The sequence below is a fragment of the Castor canadensis genome, chromosome 10 (genome assembly GCF_047511655.1).
Source record: "Castor canadensis chromosome 10, mCasCan1.hap1v2, whole genome shotgun sequence".
Taxonomy (NCBI): domain Eukaryota; kingdom Metazoa; phylum Chordata; class Mammalia; order Rodentia; family Castoridae; genus Castor; species Castor canadensis.
The window spans coordinates 73118498-73138472 of NC_133395.1; the positions used below are offsets into that span (position 1 = coordinate 73118498).

The 19975-nt window shown below is 34.5% G+C and overlaps 1 protein-coding gene across 7 annotated transcripts in view; it reads right to left on the reverse strand.

Moving 5' to 3' along the window:
* The window catches only part of Pds5b (PDS5 cohesin associated factor B), a 197147-nt gene that overhangs the window by 114642 nt on the left and 62530 nt on the right, over positions 1–19975 (reverse strand). For all 7 annotated transcript variants that reach the window (XM_074043570.1, XM_074043569.1, XM_074043568.1 and 4 more), the window contains exons 2-6: positions 14043–14169; positions 10565–10768; positions 4671–4757; positions 4464–4561; positions 4006–4132 (exon numbers count right to left, since the gene is read on the reverse strand). In XM_074043570.1, the coding sequence (XP_073899671.1) occupies positions 4006–4132; positions 4464–4561; positions 4671–4757; positions 10565–10768; positions 14043–14150 (624 nt within the window). In that variant the 5' untranslated portion in view covers positions 14151–14169. The remainder of the gene's footprint in view (positions 1–4005; positions 4133–4463; positions 4562–4670; positions 4758–10564; positions 10769–14042; positions 14170–19975) is intronic.

The following is a 19975-nucleotide window of genomic DNA, read 5'->3' on the forward strand; positions in this document are numbered from 1 at the left end:
TTATCACTTCTAAATAACTGTCACAATTTATTGTTTTGTCAGATTAACTATGCTTGCCATTAAATTTGTAGTTCTTACAAAGTGATCTATAATTACTGAGAATCGTGTTAAAATGACCCACTAAATTGTGAATTTCTTTCTCTTTATAATTCTTTCAATTTATCCTTTCTATATTTTGAGCCTATATACATAGACGCTTACAGACATATTCCTAAGAACTAAACCTTTTTATTGTTTAAAGCCTTCTTTATCCAGTTAAAACTACTATGTCCAATATTAATTACAAACTACCTTAGTTTTCTTTTGATTTGTATTCTCCTGGCAAATCTTTTTCCAGCATTTTCATGACTATATTTTAACTGGTTCCCTGTTTTGTTTTGTTTTGGCTTTTTGGTGGGACTGCAATTTGAACTCAGGGGATTTGGGCTTACAAAGCAGGTACTATAGTGCTTAAGCCACACCTCCAGTCCATTTTGTTCTGGTTATTTTGGAGATAGGGTCTCAAGAGCTATTTGCCTATACTGACCTCAAACCACAATCCTCCAGATCTCAGCCTCCCCAGTAGCTAGGATTAAAGGTGTGATCCCAGAAGCTATTTCTCTCAACTTCAACCAACTGGATTATCTCCAACCCAATCTAACAAAGTTGTGTTATGTGTAAAATTAGGCCATTTACATTTATTGTAATGCTCTCTTTTCTTGAAATCCTTAAAAATTTAAGACAAACATGCTTCATTTAAAAGTTCAAAGTTAACTGGCAGCTTTAAATATTCCTGATCATCACCACAACCAATCACTCATTAAACCACTCAATCTTATGTATTTTTATCCAGTGGTTTAGTACTATTTTGTTAATCTTTCAATTAGTCATTCTAATTATTACTGCTGTTTTTTGTTTTCATATCAGTTTTTATTTAGAACATTTTTAGTTCACCACTATTTATTTTATCTCAGTCCTAAATTCAGAACTGAGAAAGTTTATTCAAAAATGCTCACATTCTAATTTTTTCAGGGAGGATCTATTTACAAATGAATATGCCTTCTGGATACAAAACTCGAATTTTTAAAGACAAATACTTTATCTTAACATTTTGGGAATATACTTCCATTATCTTCTAGCATCCATCCTTTTAATTGAGAAGTCAGTCATCAGTTTAAACTTCACTTCTTCTTAAGGGCTGTGCTTTTGCATTCTGAATGTTTTGTAGATTGTACCTACTTTGGAGTTTCTGATTCTCTCCAGGATGTGTCTGGACAAGAATTTATTTCTTATTTACTCTACTCATGCATGACACTACCCAATCCATAAATTCATGCTTTTTTGCCAATTCTGTAATATTTTAAGCTATTTCTATTCAAGTATCACCTATTCTATATTCTCCACCTGCTATTCTAAAATCACTATTAAACATACTGTGCAGTATTTTTCATGTTTTCTCTATCTTACCTAACTGTGTTATGTACAGTTTCCTCAGATTCATCTACTAGTCTTTTATCTAAATGTCTGTTATCTCTCACCCACTTAAGATTTTAATTTCAAGGACCATTTTTCATTTCTAGTTTTTCTAATTTTCCCCTTTCATATGTCAATAATTGAGGGTTTTTAACTCCTTTTTTTAGGTTCTTAATTCATTGACATACTTTAATATTGTATCTTCAATCTATTTAAGATACTTATGTTTTTTGACTGCTAGACTTTTTCATTCAGTATCATAAATATTCACTGAAACTACAAAGAGTTAAAATTATGCACAGGACTTGGAAATCTTTCAGTCTAAACTAAACAGACTAAGCAGAGGACTGAATGAGGTAGCTGGAAGGAAGATTTCAGCTCCTCTACTCAAGGAAGGAGTTAAGATTCTAGGATTCTAGTTTCTAGACATGTCTGTGCAGTGGGCCAAGGAAAAAATGTGCTTACAGGAGTGCCTATTTGTATGTACTGCTATTTTATTTTAGTGGTGCTGGACAGCAACCCAGGGCTGCAAACATGCTAGGAAAATATTCCACCATGGAACTAAACCCCTAACTCAGCAGGCGCCTATTAATGTTCCCTAACAAAGCCTTTTACATGACAATAGACTGGATAGATGGAGGTCTGGGGCTTCTCTGGTAGTCAGGTCCGGAGTGCAGAAAACAAAGCTAGATGCCTGATATGTATCTGAAATGAACAGTCTCACAGATGCCACCACGAATGTGGGCTCCAGAGGGCTGGGTGGAGAATGTGGTCAGGTGTAGCCACTTTGGGAGGCCTCCTGAATCTCCTCTTGGAAGTCCAGCCCTCCTCCCTAGGGCACTGTGGCTGGATTCATGACCCTGGTTCTCCCACCTGAACACATGGGGCAAAGAACTTGAGGCATCAGGCTAAAGCATCTGTGGTCACTTGCCCTCAACAAGCTGGTAACTGGCCCCCTGCCAAACTTTTACAGTTCTTTTCATTAAAAATCCTAACTACATGTGGGCACTTAGGACACTAAGACAAAGGAAGCAGTAAAATGTGTTTCAAAGGACCAATTCTCTAGGTCCTACCTTCACTCTCATGGTCACCAGGGACAAAGGTAAAGCTCAGCTGGGTAGTCAGATTTAGAATAAAGCAAGCCGCACACAATTAAACACCAATGAGAATGACACCAGGCAATAAGGAATGACAAGAGAGAGGCAGCTCAGAGCTCACAGCACACAGGCATCTATAATTTTCATCTCATAAATTATCTCCACTGGGCATAGTGCCTCACACCTGTAGTTCCACCTAAGCAGCAGGCACAAGTAGGAGGATCTCAGTCCAAGGTCGGCCCCAGGCCAAAACACGAGACTGAAAAATAACTAAAGCAAAAGCAGCCAGGGCCCTAGCTCAAATGGTAGAGCAGCCACCCAGCAACCATGAGGACGTAAATTCAAATCTCAGTACTGCCAAAAACATAAGTTAAAAATAAAAAACAAACTATCTGAGCAGCTAGTTGTGGTGGTACATGTCTATAATCCCAGTCATTCTGGAGGCAGAAGTAGTAAGATCCATTAGTTCCAGACCAGTCCAGACAAAGTTAGCAAGATCATACCTCCAAAACAAAGTAAAAACTAAAGAAAGAGATGGGAACATAGCTCAAGCGCTAGAGAGCTTTCCCTAGCAAACAGGATGCCTTGGGCTCAATTGTTAGTATTACAGGGGTGAGGGAGTGTATGTGTTTGTGTTCATATACAAATACACATACATATAACATATATGTGTATAATTTCAAATTTTTTTAGGTCTAATTTTACTATTATATTGTCTGCTTTCGGCATTATTGGATGATTTTCTTTTAGCTTTGAAATTTGGACATGAGGTCATTTTTAATGAAGCATTATTTGTATCAATGCTTTGTAGTTGTAGACTATCATAATTTGTCAGCAAGTTCTTAAATTTGAGCAGATGTTTATACTGGTGATTTCTGTGCCCCTTGCCTGAAACCAGACTCCTAAATTATAGCACTGTGTTTCCAACTGCTTACTAGAGAGTCTGTCATTTTCAAATATCAAAACGCAAATACACAGAAAAAAATACACAAACACATCTTGATAAACATCACTAAGGCAAGGAACATTTTCAACAACATATTCCTTGTCTCTTAATTAGTGGAGACTTGCCTTTTAACTTTACTCCTCTTCTTTATCTACATTGTCACTGTCTTATAGAGAAGACCCTAACTGGTTCCATCTACCAACATAAGAAGTCATGTAATACAATAGCATCTAAGTAGCTATTAATTCACTCCCTGAAATATATACCCTATTCAAAACTGAATTATCGCAGACATTTTAATTACATGAACTAAATCAATTAGTTCTTTGCATTTAATTAGCGGCCAATATAAGTTTTATCGCACTAAAAAGCAAGTATATTGATATTGAGTCAACAGATTCTCTAAAACTAAGGTTAGAGAAGGACAAATTATATTTAGAGCCTAAGCACAAATTCTGGATATTAACATTAATGGAGTATAGACACACTTCAGTACATAATGCTACTTACCTTATGAGCAGGTACCAGATTCACTAAAACTGTATCCAAAAGCTCCTGAGATACTGTATCACCTTCACAAATAATAGAGCTCATGAGGTCTACCATGTGCATATGAACTTTCTGATTGTGGCCATTGCTGAAATTCAAAAAAGGTATTTTATTTAAAGTATATCTGACATGCATAAGATTTAGTAAGATGATACTAGCAAATGTTATATTTTATAAAATGGGTGGTAAAATAAAACTGTATATAATCATTTAAACCTTCTCCTTCTCCCCCCAAATCTCACAATACTATCAAATAGTATTAGAAACTTCTATAAAATTAAACTTAAGTGAGTTAAGTTATAACTCTCAGCCCTCTAATATTTATCATAATGAACACAGTTTATGTGGATTCATCTGTCAGTTAAAATCCTTACCTTTAAATTTTAAAAAATGTTATATACTTAGGAAAATAAACTTACTTTATAACTGAAAATAAGGTTCTGTATAGTTGGGTAAAAATTTCATTGCTATCTTCTAACTCGAAGCATATGTTATATGACTTGACCCACGCAATGTTCTAAAAATAAGATGTAAAAAGGGAGAAAGGTAAATACTTTAATTGGTAAAAAAATATACAAGCACCAAAAAATTTTAAATGATATCTCAAGACATAACATGTTGCTTACCTCAAGTAAATAAAAATACCTATTGAACTGTGGGCTCTTTGTATCTTCTAGTCCCTTCAGCTGCCTTGTTATAAACATAAATATATCCTTTAAGGGAAAAAAAAAAAGTATTGTTAAGACTGTTAAGACTGTGAATGCTAAATGAAAATATTCAAGGCTAATTCAGGATGATAAACTATAAAAAAAAAAAAAGAAAAGAAAAGAAAAGAAAAGAAAAAGGAAAAATAAAAAACTGTGTTTGGGTAGAAAAGAACCTGAGGGAGTGGAGAGAGTACTTAGTTCAAAACTCAGGGTTTTGCATTTGCCAGGCGGTGTTCTACCACTTGAGCCATGCCCCTAGCCCTTTTTGCTTTAGTGATTTTTCATGTAGGGTCCCACTTTATACCTAGACCATGTTCCTCCTATTTATGCATCTCACCTAGCTGGGATGACAGGCCTACCACAGTAGCTTTTACTGGTTGAAATGGGGTCTCCTGAACTTTTTTGTCCAGGCTGGCACTGAACCACAATCTCAATCCCTGCCTCCCAAGTAGCTACAATTATAGGCATAAGGGATTTTTTTTTTTTTATAAATACAACTGAATATGAAGAACATAATATATCGTTTTCTTTTGGCAGTACTGGAGTTTGAACTCAGGGTCTTGCACTTACTAGGAAGGTACTCTACAAATTGAGCCATGCCTCCAGATCTTTTTGCTTTAGCTGGTTTTTTTTTTTTTTTTTTTTTTTTTTCTTTTCTAGCTTTAGCTGTTTTTTGAATAGGGTGTTACGTTTATGTCTGGGACAAACCTGGACCTCGATCCTCCTATTTATGCATCTGGCATAGCTGAGATGACAGGCACACACCACCACACCCAGCTTTTTTTTTTTTTTTTTTTTTTTTTTTTTTTTTTGGTTGAAATGGGGTCTCAGGAATTTTTGTGCCCAGGCTGGCTTCGAACCACAAGCCTCCAGCCACCATGCCCAGTAAAAAACATGATGTATCTTGTTATCTAGTACAAGTTTATATGGGGGGAAAAAAAAAAAAAAAACCCTATGTATTTTACCATCTTTCATAGGAAAACATTATATCATTTAAATGATCTTAAAGTAAAGAAAGAAAATCTTCATCTTACAGCAAGTTAAACAAAATAGGCCTAAAAACATCTGAGTCAACTGAAATGCATTCTACTACAAGAATAAAAAAAATGTTACAATAACTGACAGCTGATCAGGTTTGCTGGAAGAGTACAATACATGGTAATTATGCAGCAAGAGCACAGTATAGAAAACGTAAAATTCCAAAATAAAATTGCCATGTGAGAAGACAACAGATCACTCACACAAGCCCAGGAGTCTTAAAAAGATCCTTAAAAGGTGATTTGTCAAGCTTCCTATCTAATCATTGTAATTACTTGCTTTTCCCCACCATTTCTTAATCTATTAACATCTCTTTTTTTTTTTTTTTAACTTTTTATGACTTTATTCATCAGTTTGGACCACCTGAGGTCATGTGGCTCCAGTCTTCTCATTGAACATCTCTTGATTTTGATTTTTTTCTTTGTTTTTTTAACCACATCCCTTTTTGTATCTGAGTAAAGACAGGCACAATGTCACTTTGAGTCAAATTTTCATAAAAATGAGTTTCAGAAGAAATGTAGGTGATATTTCTTGAAGTGTGAAAAAGGCTTAAAACTATAAAAACCAATTCTGCAAAGGAGAAAAATGTTTCCTTATAAGCAAAATAGTAAGAAAGCATTACTTAAAGGGAGAAATGGGATATGCAAATGACTGAATAGCTTTTCAAGAAAAATACTATCAGAAGTACACTTTTTGGAAATGCTTGTTTTGATAGTTGTACTATAATATGATCACCATGAATGAAGTCTTCCTACATTATGTAAAAGAGAATTTATGGCATATTGACTCTCTCTGGAGATAGAGAGACAACAATCAACTCATTTATATCCTCTCCAACAAGCCAGATGTATAAAAAGGGTTTGGTGATTACAGTAAACTTATAATAAAAAGGTGAGGAACAAGATGAGACAATTATCTAATATATGTACCACTACTGTAAAAGACAAGAAAAATATGAACTTGATGCTACAAAAGCAGTGAAAATTAGCTCATAACTATTTTTAGCCTGTGAATTCACAGGACCCTAATTTAATCTTAGCCCTTCAATAGCCTCCTCATAAACTGGCCTAGTACGCAGACCTACACCTACTCTTTTGGAAGGACTTTTCATTCCCAATACCTTGATAAAGGTCACTAATAACACAAACTGAGAAATCCTCAAGAGAGCTAAATAAGTTGTGTAGTAGAAGTCTTAAATTATCCTTGCTTTTCATAAGAATACCAAAAACCACCTTGTGAGAAACAGCCACAGCCTACATACCAACAAATATACTCAGTCTTCAAGCCACTTAAGTATCTCCACAGGGTCACAATTAGAAATCAAACTATTCACCTGAAACACAACTACAGCACCAGCTCTTGTTATCTACTTTTTAAGTCTCTGACCATTCACAAATTTTACAATCATTTATCGTTCCTAAATGACAAATACTGCCCTCTCACACCCTTGTCTAGAGATTCTTTCACCAATCAAAATGTAAAACAAGAATGCCAAAACCAGTCTGGGTACTCCATACTTGAATTCTAGCAGGCTATCAAGTAAGTAGATTCATCAAGCAGCAACTTCATGAGTTCATATCTGGTTCCCCAACCACCACCATCATAAACTCAGTTACTGACATATAACAAACATCAACATTTGTTAAATAAAATAAATTGTCTGCCATTTTTTCACTCTGTGGTTTAATATTGTCCTCAGGACCATCATTCTATTATCAACAGCTTCCACAATTACCTTTTATGGTTGTTGCTTTCCTTTGCTTTTTTTAATTCTACCTGACCTGTCTTATAATCATTTGATATATTTTGTATAGCTCTAATCTAGGTTTATACTTGATGCTGTCTTTATTTTTTTTTATTCATATGTGCATACAAGGATTGGTTCATTTCTCCCCACTGCCCCCACCCCCTCCCTTACCACCCACTCTGCCCCCTCTCTCTCCCCCCCACTCAATACCCAGCAGAAACTATTTTGCCCTTATTTCTAATTTTCTTGTAGAGAGAGTATAAGCAATAATAGGAAGGAACAAGGGTTTTTGCTGGTTGAGATAAGGATAGCTATACAGGGCATTGACTCACATTGATTTCCTGTGCGTGGGTGTTACCTTCTAGGTTAATTCTTTTTGGTCTAACCTTTTCTCTAGTACCTGTTCCCCTTTTCCTATTGGCCTCAGTTGCTTTAAAGTATCTGCTTTAGTTTCTCTGCGTTAAGGGCAACAAATGCTAGCTAGTTTTTTTAGGTGTCTTACCTATCCTCATCCCTCCCTTGTGTGCTCTCGCTTTTATCATGTGCTCATAGTCCAATCCCCTTGTTGTGTCTGCCCTTGATCTAATGTCCACATATGAGGGAGAACATACGATTTTTGGTTTTTTGAGCCAGGCTAACCTCACTCAGAATGATGTTCTCCAATTCCATCCATTTACCAGCGAATGATAACATTTCGTTCTTCTTCATGGCTGCATAAAATTCCATTGTGTATAGATACCACATTTTCTTAATCCATTCGTCAGTGGTGGGATATCTTGGCTGTTTCCATAACTTGGCTATTGTGAATAGTGCCACAATAAACATGGATGTGCAGGTGCCTCTGGAGTAACAGTCTTTTGGGTATATCCCCAAGAGTGGTATTGCTGGATCAAATGGTAGATCGATGTCCAGCTTTTTAAGTAGCCTCCAAATTTTTTTCCTGAGTGGTTGTACTAGTCTACATTCCCACCAACAGTGTAAGAGGGTTCCTTTCTCCCCACATCCTCGCCAACACCTGTTGTTGGTGGTGTTGCTGATGATGGCTATTCTAACAGGGGTGAGGTGGAATCTTAGTGTAGTTTTAATTTGCATTTCCTTTATTGCTAGAGATGGTGAGCATTTTTTCATGTGTTTTCTGGCCATTTGAATTTCTTCTTTTGAGAAAGTTCTGTTTAGTTCACATGCCCATTTCTTTATTGGTTCATTAGTTTTGGGAGAATTTAGTTTTTTAAGTTCCCTGTATATTCTGGTTATCAGTCCTTTGATGTATAGTTGGCAAATATTTTCTCCCACTCTGTGGGTGTTCTCTTCAGTTTAGAGACCATTTCTTTTGATGAACAGAAGCTTTTTAGTTTTATGAGGTCCCATTTATCTATTCTATCTCTTAGTTGCTGTGCTGCTGGGGTTTCATTGAGAAAGTTCTTACCTATACCTACTAACTCCAGAGTATTTCCTACTCTTTCTTGTATCAACTTAAGAGTTTGGGGTCTGATATTAAGATCCTTGATCCATTTTGAGTTAATCTTGGTATAGGGTGATATACATGGATCTAGTTTCAGTTTTTTGGAGACTGCTAACCAGTTTTCCCAGCAGTTTTTGTTGAAGAGGCTGCTATTTCTCCATTGTATATTTTTAGCTCCTTTGTCAAAGATAAGTTGCTTATAGTTGTGTGGCTTCATATCTGGGTCCTCTATTCTGTTCCACTGGTCTTCATGTCTGTTTTTGTGCCAGTACCATGCTGTTTTTATTGTTATTGCTTTGTAATACAGTTTGAAGTCAGGTATTGTGATACCTCCTGCATTGTTCATTTGACTGAGTATTGCCTTGGCTATTCGTGGCCTCTTGTGTTTCCATATAAATTTAACAGTAGATTTTTCAATCTCTTTAATGAATGTCATTGGAATTTTGATGGGAATTGCATTAAACATGTAGATTACTTTGGGGAGTATCGACATTTTTACTATGTTGACTACCAATCCATGAGCATGGGAGTTCTCTCCACTTTCTATAGTCTTCCTCCATCTCTTTCTTCAGAAGTTTATAGTTTTCCTTGTAGAGGTCTTTCACATCTTTTGTTAGGTTTACACCTAGGTATTTGATTTTTTTTTGAGGCTATTGTAAATGGAATTGTTTTCATATATTCTTTTTCAGTTTGTTCATTATTAGTGTATAGAGATGCTAATGATTTTTCTATGTTGATTTTATATCCTGCTACCTTGCTATAGCTATTGATGATGTCTAGAAGCTTCTGAGTAGAGTTTTTTGGGTCTTTAAGGTATAGGATCGTGTCATCTGCAAATAGGGATATTTTGACAGTTTCTTTACCTATTTGTATTCCTTTTATTCCTTCTTCTTGCCTAATTGCTCTGGCTAGAAATTCCAGTACTATGTTGAATAGGAGTGGAGATAGTGGGCATCCTTGTCTGGTTCCTGATTTTAGAGGGAATGGTTTCAATTTTTCTCCGTTAAGTATAATGCTGGCTGTAGGTTTGTCATATATAGCTTTTATAATGTTGAGGAACTTTCCTTCTATTCCTAGTTTTCTTAGAGCTTTTATCATGAAATGGTGTTGGAGCTTGTCAAAGGCTTTTTCTGCATCTATTGAGATGATCAAGTGGTTTTTGTCTTTGCTTCTGTTAATGTGGTTTATTACGTTTATTGATTTTCGTATGTTGAACCACCCCTGCATCCCTGGGATGAAGCCTACTTGGTTGTGATGCTGTCTTTAAATAATAACTATGGTCTTCAATATAGATTTGCAAAAGGGAAAGGAAGTACCTCAAATGACACTGAAAAAAACTGACCTAATGATGATATAATATTAAAAAGACAGTATACACTGTCTTTATCTTATTTTGAGAATCAGAAATTATTTTTCAAGAGTATATTCTAAAGAAAACAGAAGCTTAACAAAAGACTGCTGTGCTAATGTGAAAGAATCCAAAGAAATTATTTAAATATTTTAACTCCCATTTTAGTTAGAGAACTCAGATTCCCAATGTTGGCAGTTCTTTAAACCAGTACTTACCTTTAGTTTATCAGGGGATGTGTAAGGAGCTTCAGGAGCATAAATTCTGAAAATATCAGCAAGGCAGCAGGCTACGAGCAAACGAACATCTTTATCAGGATGCTTCAGGAAAAAATCAGAAGCAAGATGTAAAGCTAGATTTAGATAAAGCTCCTTTTCTTCTTCAGAGTCCTGGTCCATGTCCATGAAAGTTTTCACAACCATCTACATAAAAACAAAAATAATCAAATAATGAAATGTTCCACATAAAAATGAAGTTACCTAAAATAAAGACTATTATTCAAAGATTCACTCAAAATAAATACACTTTCATCTTTCCTGAGGATGTATGTCTTTGAGAGTACAAGATCCTTCTAAAACTACAGGGTAAATAACTTTTCTTTAAAAGACTAAGTAAAATATTTTTCAAGCCAGCATGGTGGCTCACGCCTGTAATCCCAGTACCCAAGAGGCTGAGGCAGGAGGATCCTGAATTGGAGGCTAGCCTGGGCTATATATAGTGAGACCCTGTCTTAAAAAAATTAATTAAATTTTAAAATAAATATTTTTCACTTACCCAACATACATGTTAACCAGATTTTTTTTTAAAGTTTAAAATTAGCTTTATGCAATGGTCATTTAGTAGGAAAATTCTAGTATTTGTTGAAACTTCTGGCCTTATTTGTACAAATAAACTAAAAGGGTTACATTCTTCTTAAAAATAGCATCTTCTTTAATAATATTTTTCATTAGAGAAAAAGACATATCCCTAGAGAAAAACCTAGTATGAAAATTTTAATTTTCATCTTAGCCACTACACCCTCCAGACATATGGTTTTATATATTCAGCTAAAAAAGAATAAAAAAATAGACTCAGGAAAGGGTATCAAAGATGCATCCTTCAGTAACCATGAAGTAACTAGTATGGCAACCAACAAAATACTTTTTGTGCCACAATAAAGGAGAACATGGTATGGATATTTCATCAATTTAATGGTATGAATGTGTTGAGCAAAAGGAAGCTATAAGAAATGGATCCTTTTTCAAAAATATATAAAAGAGGGATGAAATCTAGAATGGTGAGGAATTACATAGCTTAAATTGTGTGAAGAACATTGTCTATTTCAGTATTAGTATAATCAACAATGACCTCAGTCTATACAATTCTTACTTCAAATGAGACTTAAAGCCGGGTGGTGGTGGCTCATGCCAGTAGTCCTAGCTATTCAGGAGGCAGAGATCAGGAGAATCACAGGTCAAAGCCAGCCCAGTGAAATGTTTGAAGAGACCCTGTCTCAAAAATAACCCAACGCAAAAAAAGAGCTGGCAGAGTGGCTCAAGTGGTAGAGCGTCTGCCTTCAAGAGAGAGACGTATCATTCAAGAAAGCCCTGCATTCAAGAGAGAGACATAACAAAATTGCCTAATTTGACAAGAATTGATATTTAAATGGAGCACCAATGAAGAGGTGATCATTCAGCACCAAGTGGTGCTGCAAATACTATGCAACAAATCGGGCCAATGTATCAATGTCTATGCCTTGGTCTTATACTACAAGGATTTGCACTTGCTGTACAGCTAGACTTCTGAGTAATAAATGCTTCAATTTCATATTGAGTTCTCAGAGCAGTCAGGGAAAAAGTTGTTCCTCACAGAGCAACCCCTCAGTTCTGTGATACAAAACCAACAGCCAACTAATCCTTCCAGCCTGACACTATAGTTAATTAAAGGCTGTATTATCCAGAACTACTCTTGTAACTTTTTAGTTGTATTACTTTAAGATGTGTGTTTTGATGGTCTAGGTGTTTATAAAAGGACAAAGGGAAAAAAGATCTATGTACACAAAATGGTATTTTTCTTAGAATCTCTTCACAACAGTGGGAGATGAAATACATTTTGAATAAAGTATTACAGAAAAACAAGAAACTACATAAGCAATGTCACTGTATATTAACAAATTTTATAATTTATAGGACTTATGCAAATGCTTGTATATATCAAAAAATATTATCATCCCACATTAAATCCATCTTATATTTCTTTAAGGAGGAGGATGCTAAAAATTAATAAAAAGTATAAAATAGAAAAATAAATGATGAAAAGTTTATTAGCCAGATAAATGTCTTCAAAACAATGAAAGCATACTATCAAACACTAAATTTGATTACTATGGAAATCATTATACCAAGAGTAAAAAGAAAATTTGCTCAAGATCCAGATACTGGGAATTTCACTTTGTCTGCAACTACAACAGTATTATAAGACTCAAGAATAACTCTTGAGTCCTCTAAAGAAGATGTCTGAGAAAATAACATTCCTAAAAGACACCACAAGCTAACCAGTTTGTAAGTGAAAGCTCTGTTTGCATTTGAGATCACTTTCTCAGCAAACAATGCAGATGTTTACCTATTATCCCTGGAATAAACAAATCTGTCATACATAGAAGGGGTCTGTAGCTTGACTTTTAATAAAATACATACAAGCTCCTACCAGATAAAATATCCACATATTAATAAATTTAATCTGCTAAAAGATATTTTTCTTTCAAATAATAAACATCTGATATCTGACATTTAAATATTTTATGTATAAACATATAAGATCGAGAATTTATGTGGAATTTATAGTAATATTAACATCCTTTTCTCTTTATAAAATAACACCATACAGCATGGCTCCTGGGTGATTAAGAAAAGTTTTCAGCACTGACATTCAGGTAAATAATACTGTATCAATAAATATTACACAATATAAACATGTATTGAAACATTACATGGTACTACCCCATTAATGTGTACAATATGTATCAGTTTAAAAATGGATATTATAATAATATATAGGATAATGTAAATGTCTAGGTAGATTTCTTTAAAAAGGAGGAAAAATGCTCAAAAATAAAGACCATCTGAACAGATAAATACGCTTAACTTTCACCACATGCACTATGCTACTTCAACCATTTTAACAATCACAGGGACCATCACTAACCCTTGTCATACAATGATGGCCTCATCTATGGAAATTCACCATGAATCTTGATCTATTACTGCATGCAGAAAAAGAGGAAGAAGCTAACAGTTAAACTCTTTGACCTAATTTCTAAATAACTTATAAGAAAATAAAGTACAGCCCAAGTACTAAGTACAAAGACTTAAAGCGTCCTTTCTTAGATTTAAATGGTTGCTTTAGAAAATAAGTGAGATACAGGAGAAAAGAAGAAAATTTTGTACAGATAAAACAGACTGTAAGAATACTGTGGGCTTGTTCTTTACCCTGAAGTAGAGGAGGCCCTAGAAATTCTAAAGCTTAACCCTTCTAATTGTGCTCATTAGTAATAGCCAAGGAATCCTTATAGATCCTTACCTACTCTACTCCCTTAGATTCTTTCTCTGTTATTTGCTTTTTCTTAAGTTGCGAAAACAAGATGCAACCCTACATGATTCCCACAGGAAAGTTCACACTTTAAAAGGGTATCTAAAATAAGTACTAAATATTACTCACCTTTAGCCGTCTCACCATTTCTTCTTTAGATATTTTATCTGAGATTTCCTTGACACCAGGAGGATAAGTAATCTTTCCATCATTGGTCCTTGTCTTTGAATGAGCCATGATAGAAATACTTTTACCCCTAAAAAAAGAAAAATTATTAGATGTAAACTAAAAATTGATATAAACAGCATTTATAATAAACGTAAGCAACTTGTCTCCCAAAAGATAATTTGTAACTGCCAAATGTATACAAATTCACTTTATCTATGAAAATTTCTCTATTAAACATTTCCCAAAATTGTTCTGTAGAAAAACAAATTTGTTTTTATGTTCATTTCCATTAGGAGCAAGCTGTATTATCTGCACTAACTTCCCAGCAAAATAGTAAATAATCCCCTCCACAGGGTAGAGGGGATCCAAAATAAGCCCATTTTTTAAAGCAGCACAAATTATTCCAACCAAAATCTAGAAAAAACAGGGGCCCAGAGAAGTAAATGAAGCACTGAAGCAGTGTATCTCCACTTATGCTCTGAAGGAATTTATCAAACCTGATGAAAATAGAACTCTGTTTTCATGATCTCGTAAAACAAAAAGGGATGGAGAATCTGTACCTGTCAAGGTACAAAGGCAAATAAAAAACTCTCCTAACCAGGTGCCAGTGGCTTATGCCTGTAATCCTAGCTATTTGGGAGGTTCGAAGCCAGCCCGGGGAAATAGTTTACGAGACCCAATCTCAGAAAAACCCATCACAAAAAAAGGCTGGTGGAGTGGCTCAAGGTGTAGGCCCTGAGTTCAAACTCCAGTATCACATAAAAAGCGAAAAACAAAAAACTCTCCTAATATTCATGTGGAATTCTACCCCACCAATCCAAAAGGTACACCTACAAAAGGAAATAAGAAATCAACTGGGTGCCTTTTTCCTCCCAGCCCTATCCCCAGAGAGAACAGCAAAGAAGGCTGCTTTAGCCCTAAACAGAACATATTAATGGATAGCTAATTAGTTTTGGCCACAGGCCTTGCGTATTTGCTGATGTTCACTTGATCTCAGTCCTGAGAACCTAAACCATGAGCCCAGTGACACACACATCCCCAACTGGTAGTAGTCCCAAACACCTAACAGAAGTTAAATCCAATTCCTGCCTAGAGAAGGGCCATCATCATCTTAAGCTTCAAAAAAGCAAATGTATGATGTTTTTAAGGCAACAGTATCAAATCCAAATACCTAAGAAAATAAAACATTATGAACATGAAGCAGCAGAAATACCACACTGAGAACAGATTTAGAATTCTTTAGCTGTTAAAGCAATCAGCATTCATAAAACTACTATATTTATAATGTTAAAAAGAAACAAGACTACAAATACCTAAAAGAAAAATTTATAAAGAATAAGCTAGAAAAATGAAGGAAAAAAAAAAAGGCAGGACTAAAAATGAAAAAAACACAAACTGAAATTAAAATCTTCGATAATTCATTATCAGATAGTTAAACCTATTAGAGCTGATGAACCAGGGAGGAGAGGCCAAAAGAAATTATCTAGGGTACAAAACAGAGAAACATAAAACTGCAATACACAGAAGAAAGGATGTCTTTCCACCAGTGTCTCATGTTTAAAATCCTAGGAACTTGGAAGGCTGAGATTGGGAGGATAGCAGTTGAGGCCAGCTGCAGCAAAAAGTTTGTGAGATCCCCATCTCAACAAAAAAAACCTGGGTATGGTGGCACAGGTCTTTCATCCCAGAAACAGCAGGAAGTTTAAAATAGGAGATTGCAGTCCAAGCCAGCCTAGGCAAAAAAAGAGAGACTCTATTTCTAAAATAACCAGAGCAAAAAGAGCTGGATGTATGACTCAAGCAGTAGAGCACCTACCTTGCAATTGAAAAACCCTGAGTTCAAACCCCAGTACTGCCCAAAAAAAGAGCAAGGATAAGTTCATGATATTCTTCATGGGAATATCAGAAGAGTGAAGCAGAGTCCAAATACCTACAAAGAATACCATAAAATACTAATCCACAAATTTAAAAGACTAAACAGCATTAAATTCAAAATAATAGTAAAAATTCCAAAAAATAAACAAAATCTTAAAACAAATTCACGGCCTTGAAAAGAACAGCATTTAAACTAACAGGTGATTTCTCAACAGCAACGAGTAAGCCAGGAGAAAAATGTCTTTTTCTATATGGGAAAAGAGTATAATTGCAAGCCTGGAGTTCATATTCAAGGAATGAAAATCTTCAAGAACAGGTGAAATAAGGACAAAATCATGAAACAACATAGATGTATATATGTATTTATGTATCAACCAGAACATTATTTAGCACATACTAAGTACTTAAGTGTATATGATACACATGATCAAGTAAAAGAACAAGATTTTAAAGTTTCAATATGAGGAGCTTAAAAAATAATGAAAAATGTAGATGAGACACTGAAAGTAAAAGAAAGTAAATGAAAAAAATATAAAAGCTAAGCAAAAGAAACACTTAAGCTACTTATCAATATAAGAAAATGTAAGGAGAGCCCCAGGGTCTACTCCTCTAAGATGTATATTAGAATGTTCACAGCAACATCATTCATAGTAGTCAAAACAGAAAATACAAATGCCCATCAACCACAGAACACGTAAACTGCAGTAACTGTAGTATATTCACACAATATAAAACAATACAACTATGAATAAATCAAATACTGCTTCATACCATAATATGCATTAATATTACAAAGGTCAGTGAAAGAAGATACAAAACTGCATCAAATATAACTAATTTATATGAGTTCAAAAACAGAAAAACCTACTCTATGATGTTAAAAGTCAGCATAATGAATTCCTTTGTGGTGGGGGTGATGGTAACTAAAAGGGGTAAAAAAGGGGTGTAATTACGTAAGTGTTTTCACTTTGTGTAAAATCAGAGTTAAAGACATAACTTTTGTCGTTTTCTGAATTCATGTTACACTGCAATAAAAAGTTTAAGAAAAAGGGCAACAAGATAAGCTTCATAGATTTAAATTTTTTAACACACTGATTCATCAATGAATCAATAAAGTAAAAAGCACAGATCAATCTTTCAAATATGGCAACATCTGGAAATAGACAAACTGAGGATATCCAAGTCCAGGTGGCTTTACTGCAGACTTACCAAATAACTGAGGAAGAAAAGATTCAAACAATATACAAACATTTCCAAGGAATAGAAGAGAATCCATCTCAACGAATTTCATGCAACTAAATAGCATAACTGCTACCAAAAACCAATGGGACCAATGAAGAAAAGAAAAATCTCAACCAACCCTATTCATAAACATAAATGGGAAACTACTGAACAAAAAATATTAAGAAACCAAATGTAGCAACACACACTCATGCACGTGCACAAACAAACGTATACACATTTTCCTGGGAATGCAAGGCTGAATTCACCTTTTCAGGTTAGAAAAGAAAAATCCTATTTGAATTAAACAGAGTAAAAGGCTCAATGAGTGCAGAAAAATATTTAATAAAATCCTAAATTAATTCATGACCATAAAGGAGGAGAAAAAAAAAAGTTTAGTAAACTAAGAATTTGATGAAAGGTTTCTTTTATCTGAGAAAAACAGAGTGTTACAAACATCCTAAGTATAAAAAGTGCTTAATAACCCACTGAAAGTTTTTATTTGTGACTGGAAACTACAGAAACATTCCTGATAGTCTTTTTTTTGGGGGGGGCGGGGGAAGGTGGTACTGAAGTTTGAACTCAGGGCCTCACAGTTGCTACACAGACACTCTACTGCTTGAGCCACTTCACCAGCCCTATGTCATTTTTATTTGACACTGTAACAAAAGAAAGGGAAAAAAAAAGAACAAAGGAAAGAAAAAAGAATAAGCATTTAAAAGAAAGGAATCAGCTATTATTTGCAAATGCTAAGAACATATATAGAGAGAGAAATTCCAAAAGGATTTGCCAATAAAACATTTGAATAAATCCAAGTTTAGCAAGGATACTGAATAGAAAAATCACTACACAAACATCACCTACAGGTAACACAACTTTCCTAACAGAGAAAGGCAAGAAACAGAAAATAATAGGCCTATATATTAAAAACAAAGAAATAAAATTGTCCCTACTTCAGATGACATGATTGTCTACACAGAAGATTGTAGTCTACAAAAATTTTTTTAAATTCTAGTTCACCAAAACTGCAAGATCAACATCCCAAAATGTACTGTTTCTATATACAAGCAAATAACAGATAGAAATCTAAGTTAAAAACACAATACCATTTACTAATGCTACCCACCCCCATTAATGTAATACTTTCGTATAAGGCTAACAAAACTTACTCAGGTCTAGTATGCTGAAAATTACAAATCAATGATAAGAGACATCAAAAAAGATCTAAATTATGAAAGGACATACCATGTTCATGGACTAAAAGATTCAACAGTGTGATGATGTCAATTCTCAAGTTTTTCTATAAGTTTAAGAATCACATCAAAACCCAGTTAAAGCTTTTTATAGAGACAAGCTTATTTGAAAATTTATATAGAAAGGCAAGGTACACAGAATGACTGAAATAGCTTTGGAAAAGAATAAAGTATGAGGAAATCATTCCAAAATTTTGTAACTTTCTATATATTGGTAGCTACAATAAATAAGACAATATTATGTTAGCAGAGAGACACATACATAACAGAACAAAACAGATGCAGAAATAGACCCCACACAATACACCAAATTAATTTTTTACAAAGGTGCAAAAGCACTTCAATGAAGCAATAAGTATTTATTACACATAGTACTAGAGCTAACTGGATGTCCACAGGCAAAGAGAAAAATGAGCACTTCGTAAGTTATATGGATACTAATTTTTTAAAGATCCAAAGATTTAAATGCAAATTATAAAACTTTTAGAAGAAAACATTTTATTAAAACCAAAGTAAACCTCCACCACAGCTAGATGAGGAGTTCTTAAAAATGACACCAAATGCAAGATCCGTAAGAGGAAAAACTGCTGAACTGGATTTCAAATTTTAAAACTTTTGTTCTGTGAAAAACTATTAAAAAGGATGACAGGAAAAGTTACAAATTAGGAGAAAATATTTGTAAAACACCTATCTGATAAATGACTCATATCTGTAATACAAAAATGACTCTCAAAAGGAGTGTCGAAGCCAGCCTAGGGAAATAATTCACGAGACCCTATCTCAAAACTATAAAATAATAATAATAAAAAAAAAAAAAAAAAAGAGTTGGCAGAATGATTCAGGCAGAGTGAGTGCCTGACTACGTAAGGCCCTGAGTTCAAACCCAGTACCACCAGACAGATAGCTAGGCAGACAGACAGACAGACAGAATCCAATTATTCAAGTAGACAAAAGACATGAACAGATATTTGAATGAAGAGAGTATAAGAGCAAATAAGCACATGGAAAGAAAGATCAACGTTCAACTAAACCACGAGATAAAATGGCTAAAATAAAAAATTGTGGTAACACCAAATACAGGCAAGGATGTCAAGAAACTGATTGATATATCATAGATTGCTGGTAAAAACATAAAATGGTACAGCCACAGTGAAAAACAGTCTGATAGTTTCATATAAAACTAAACATGCTTCCCACTAGGTTTTCTATATGCTACTTTGGTAGCAATCAACCTATTGGGGACACTACTGCCCAGCAGAAATAACCATGCAATGATTTTTCTAATGGCCACTTCATTGCTAGTGAGATTCTGTAATAGTCAAATACTGTGCAACATTGCAATATTTGTAACTGTATGTCTTGGTTATGTTTTTGTCATGCAGGACAACTGGATTAAGCATCTTTTAAAGAGGGCTATCTTGGAAGAAAAATCAACTTTAAAGGTGACTTGATGTGCAGGAAAACCAACCAAAATATGTAAAATTATTAAATAATTTATTGACATTAAATAACTTTGCCTAAAAACAGTGTAAGAAAAAAAACTAA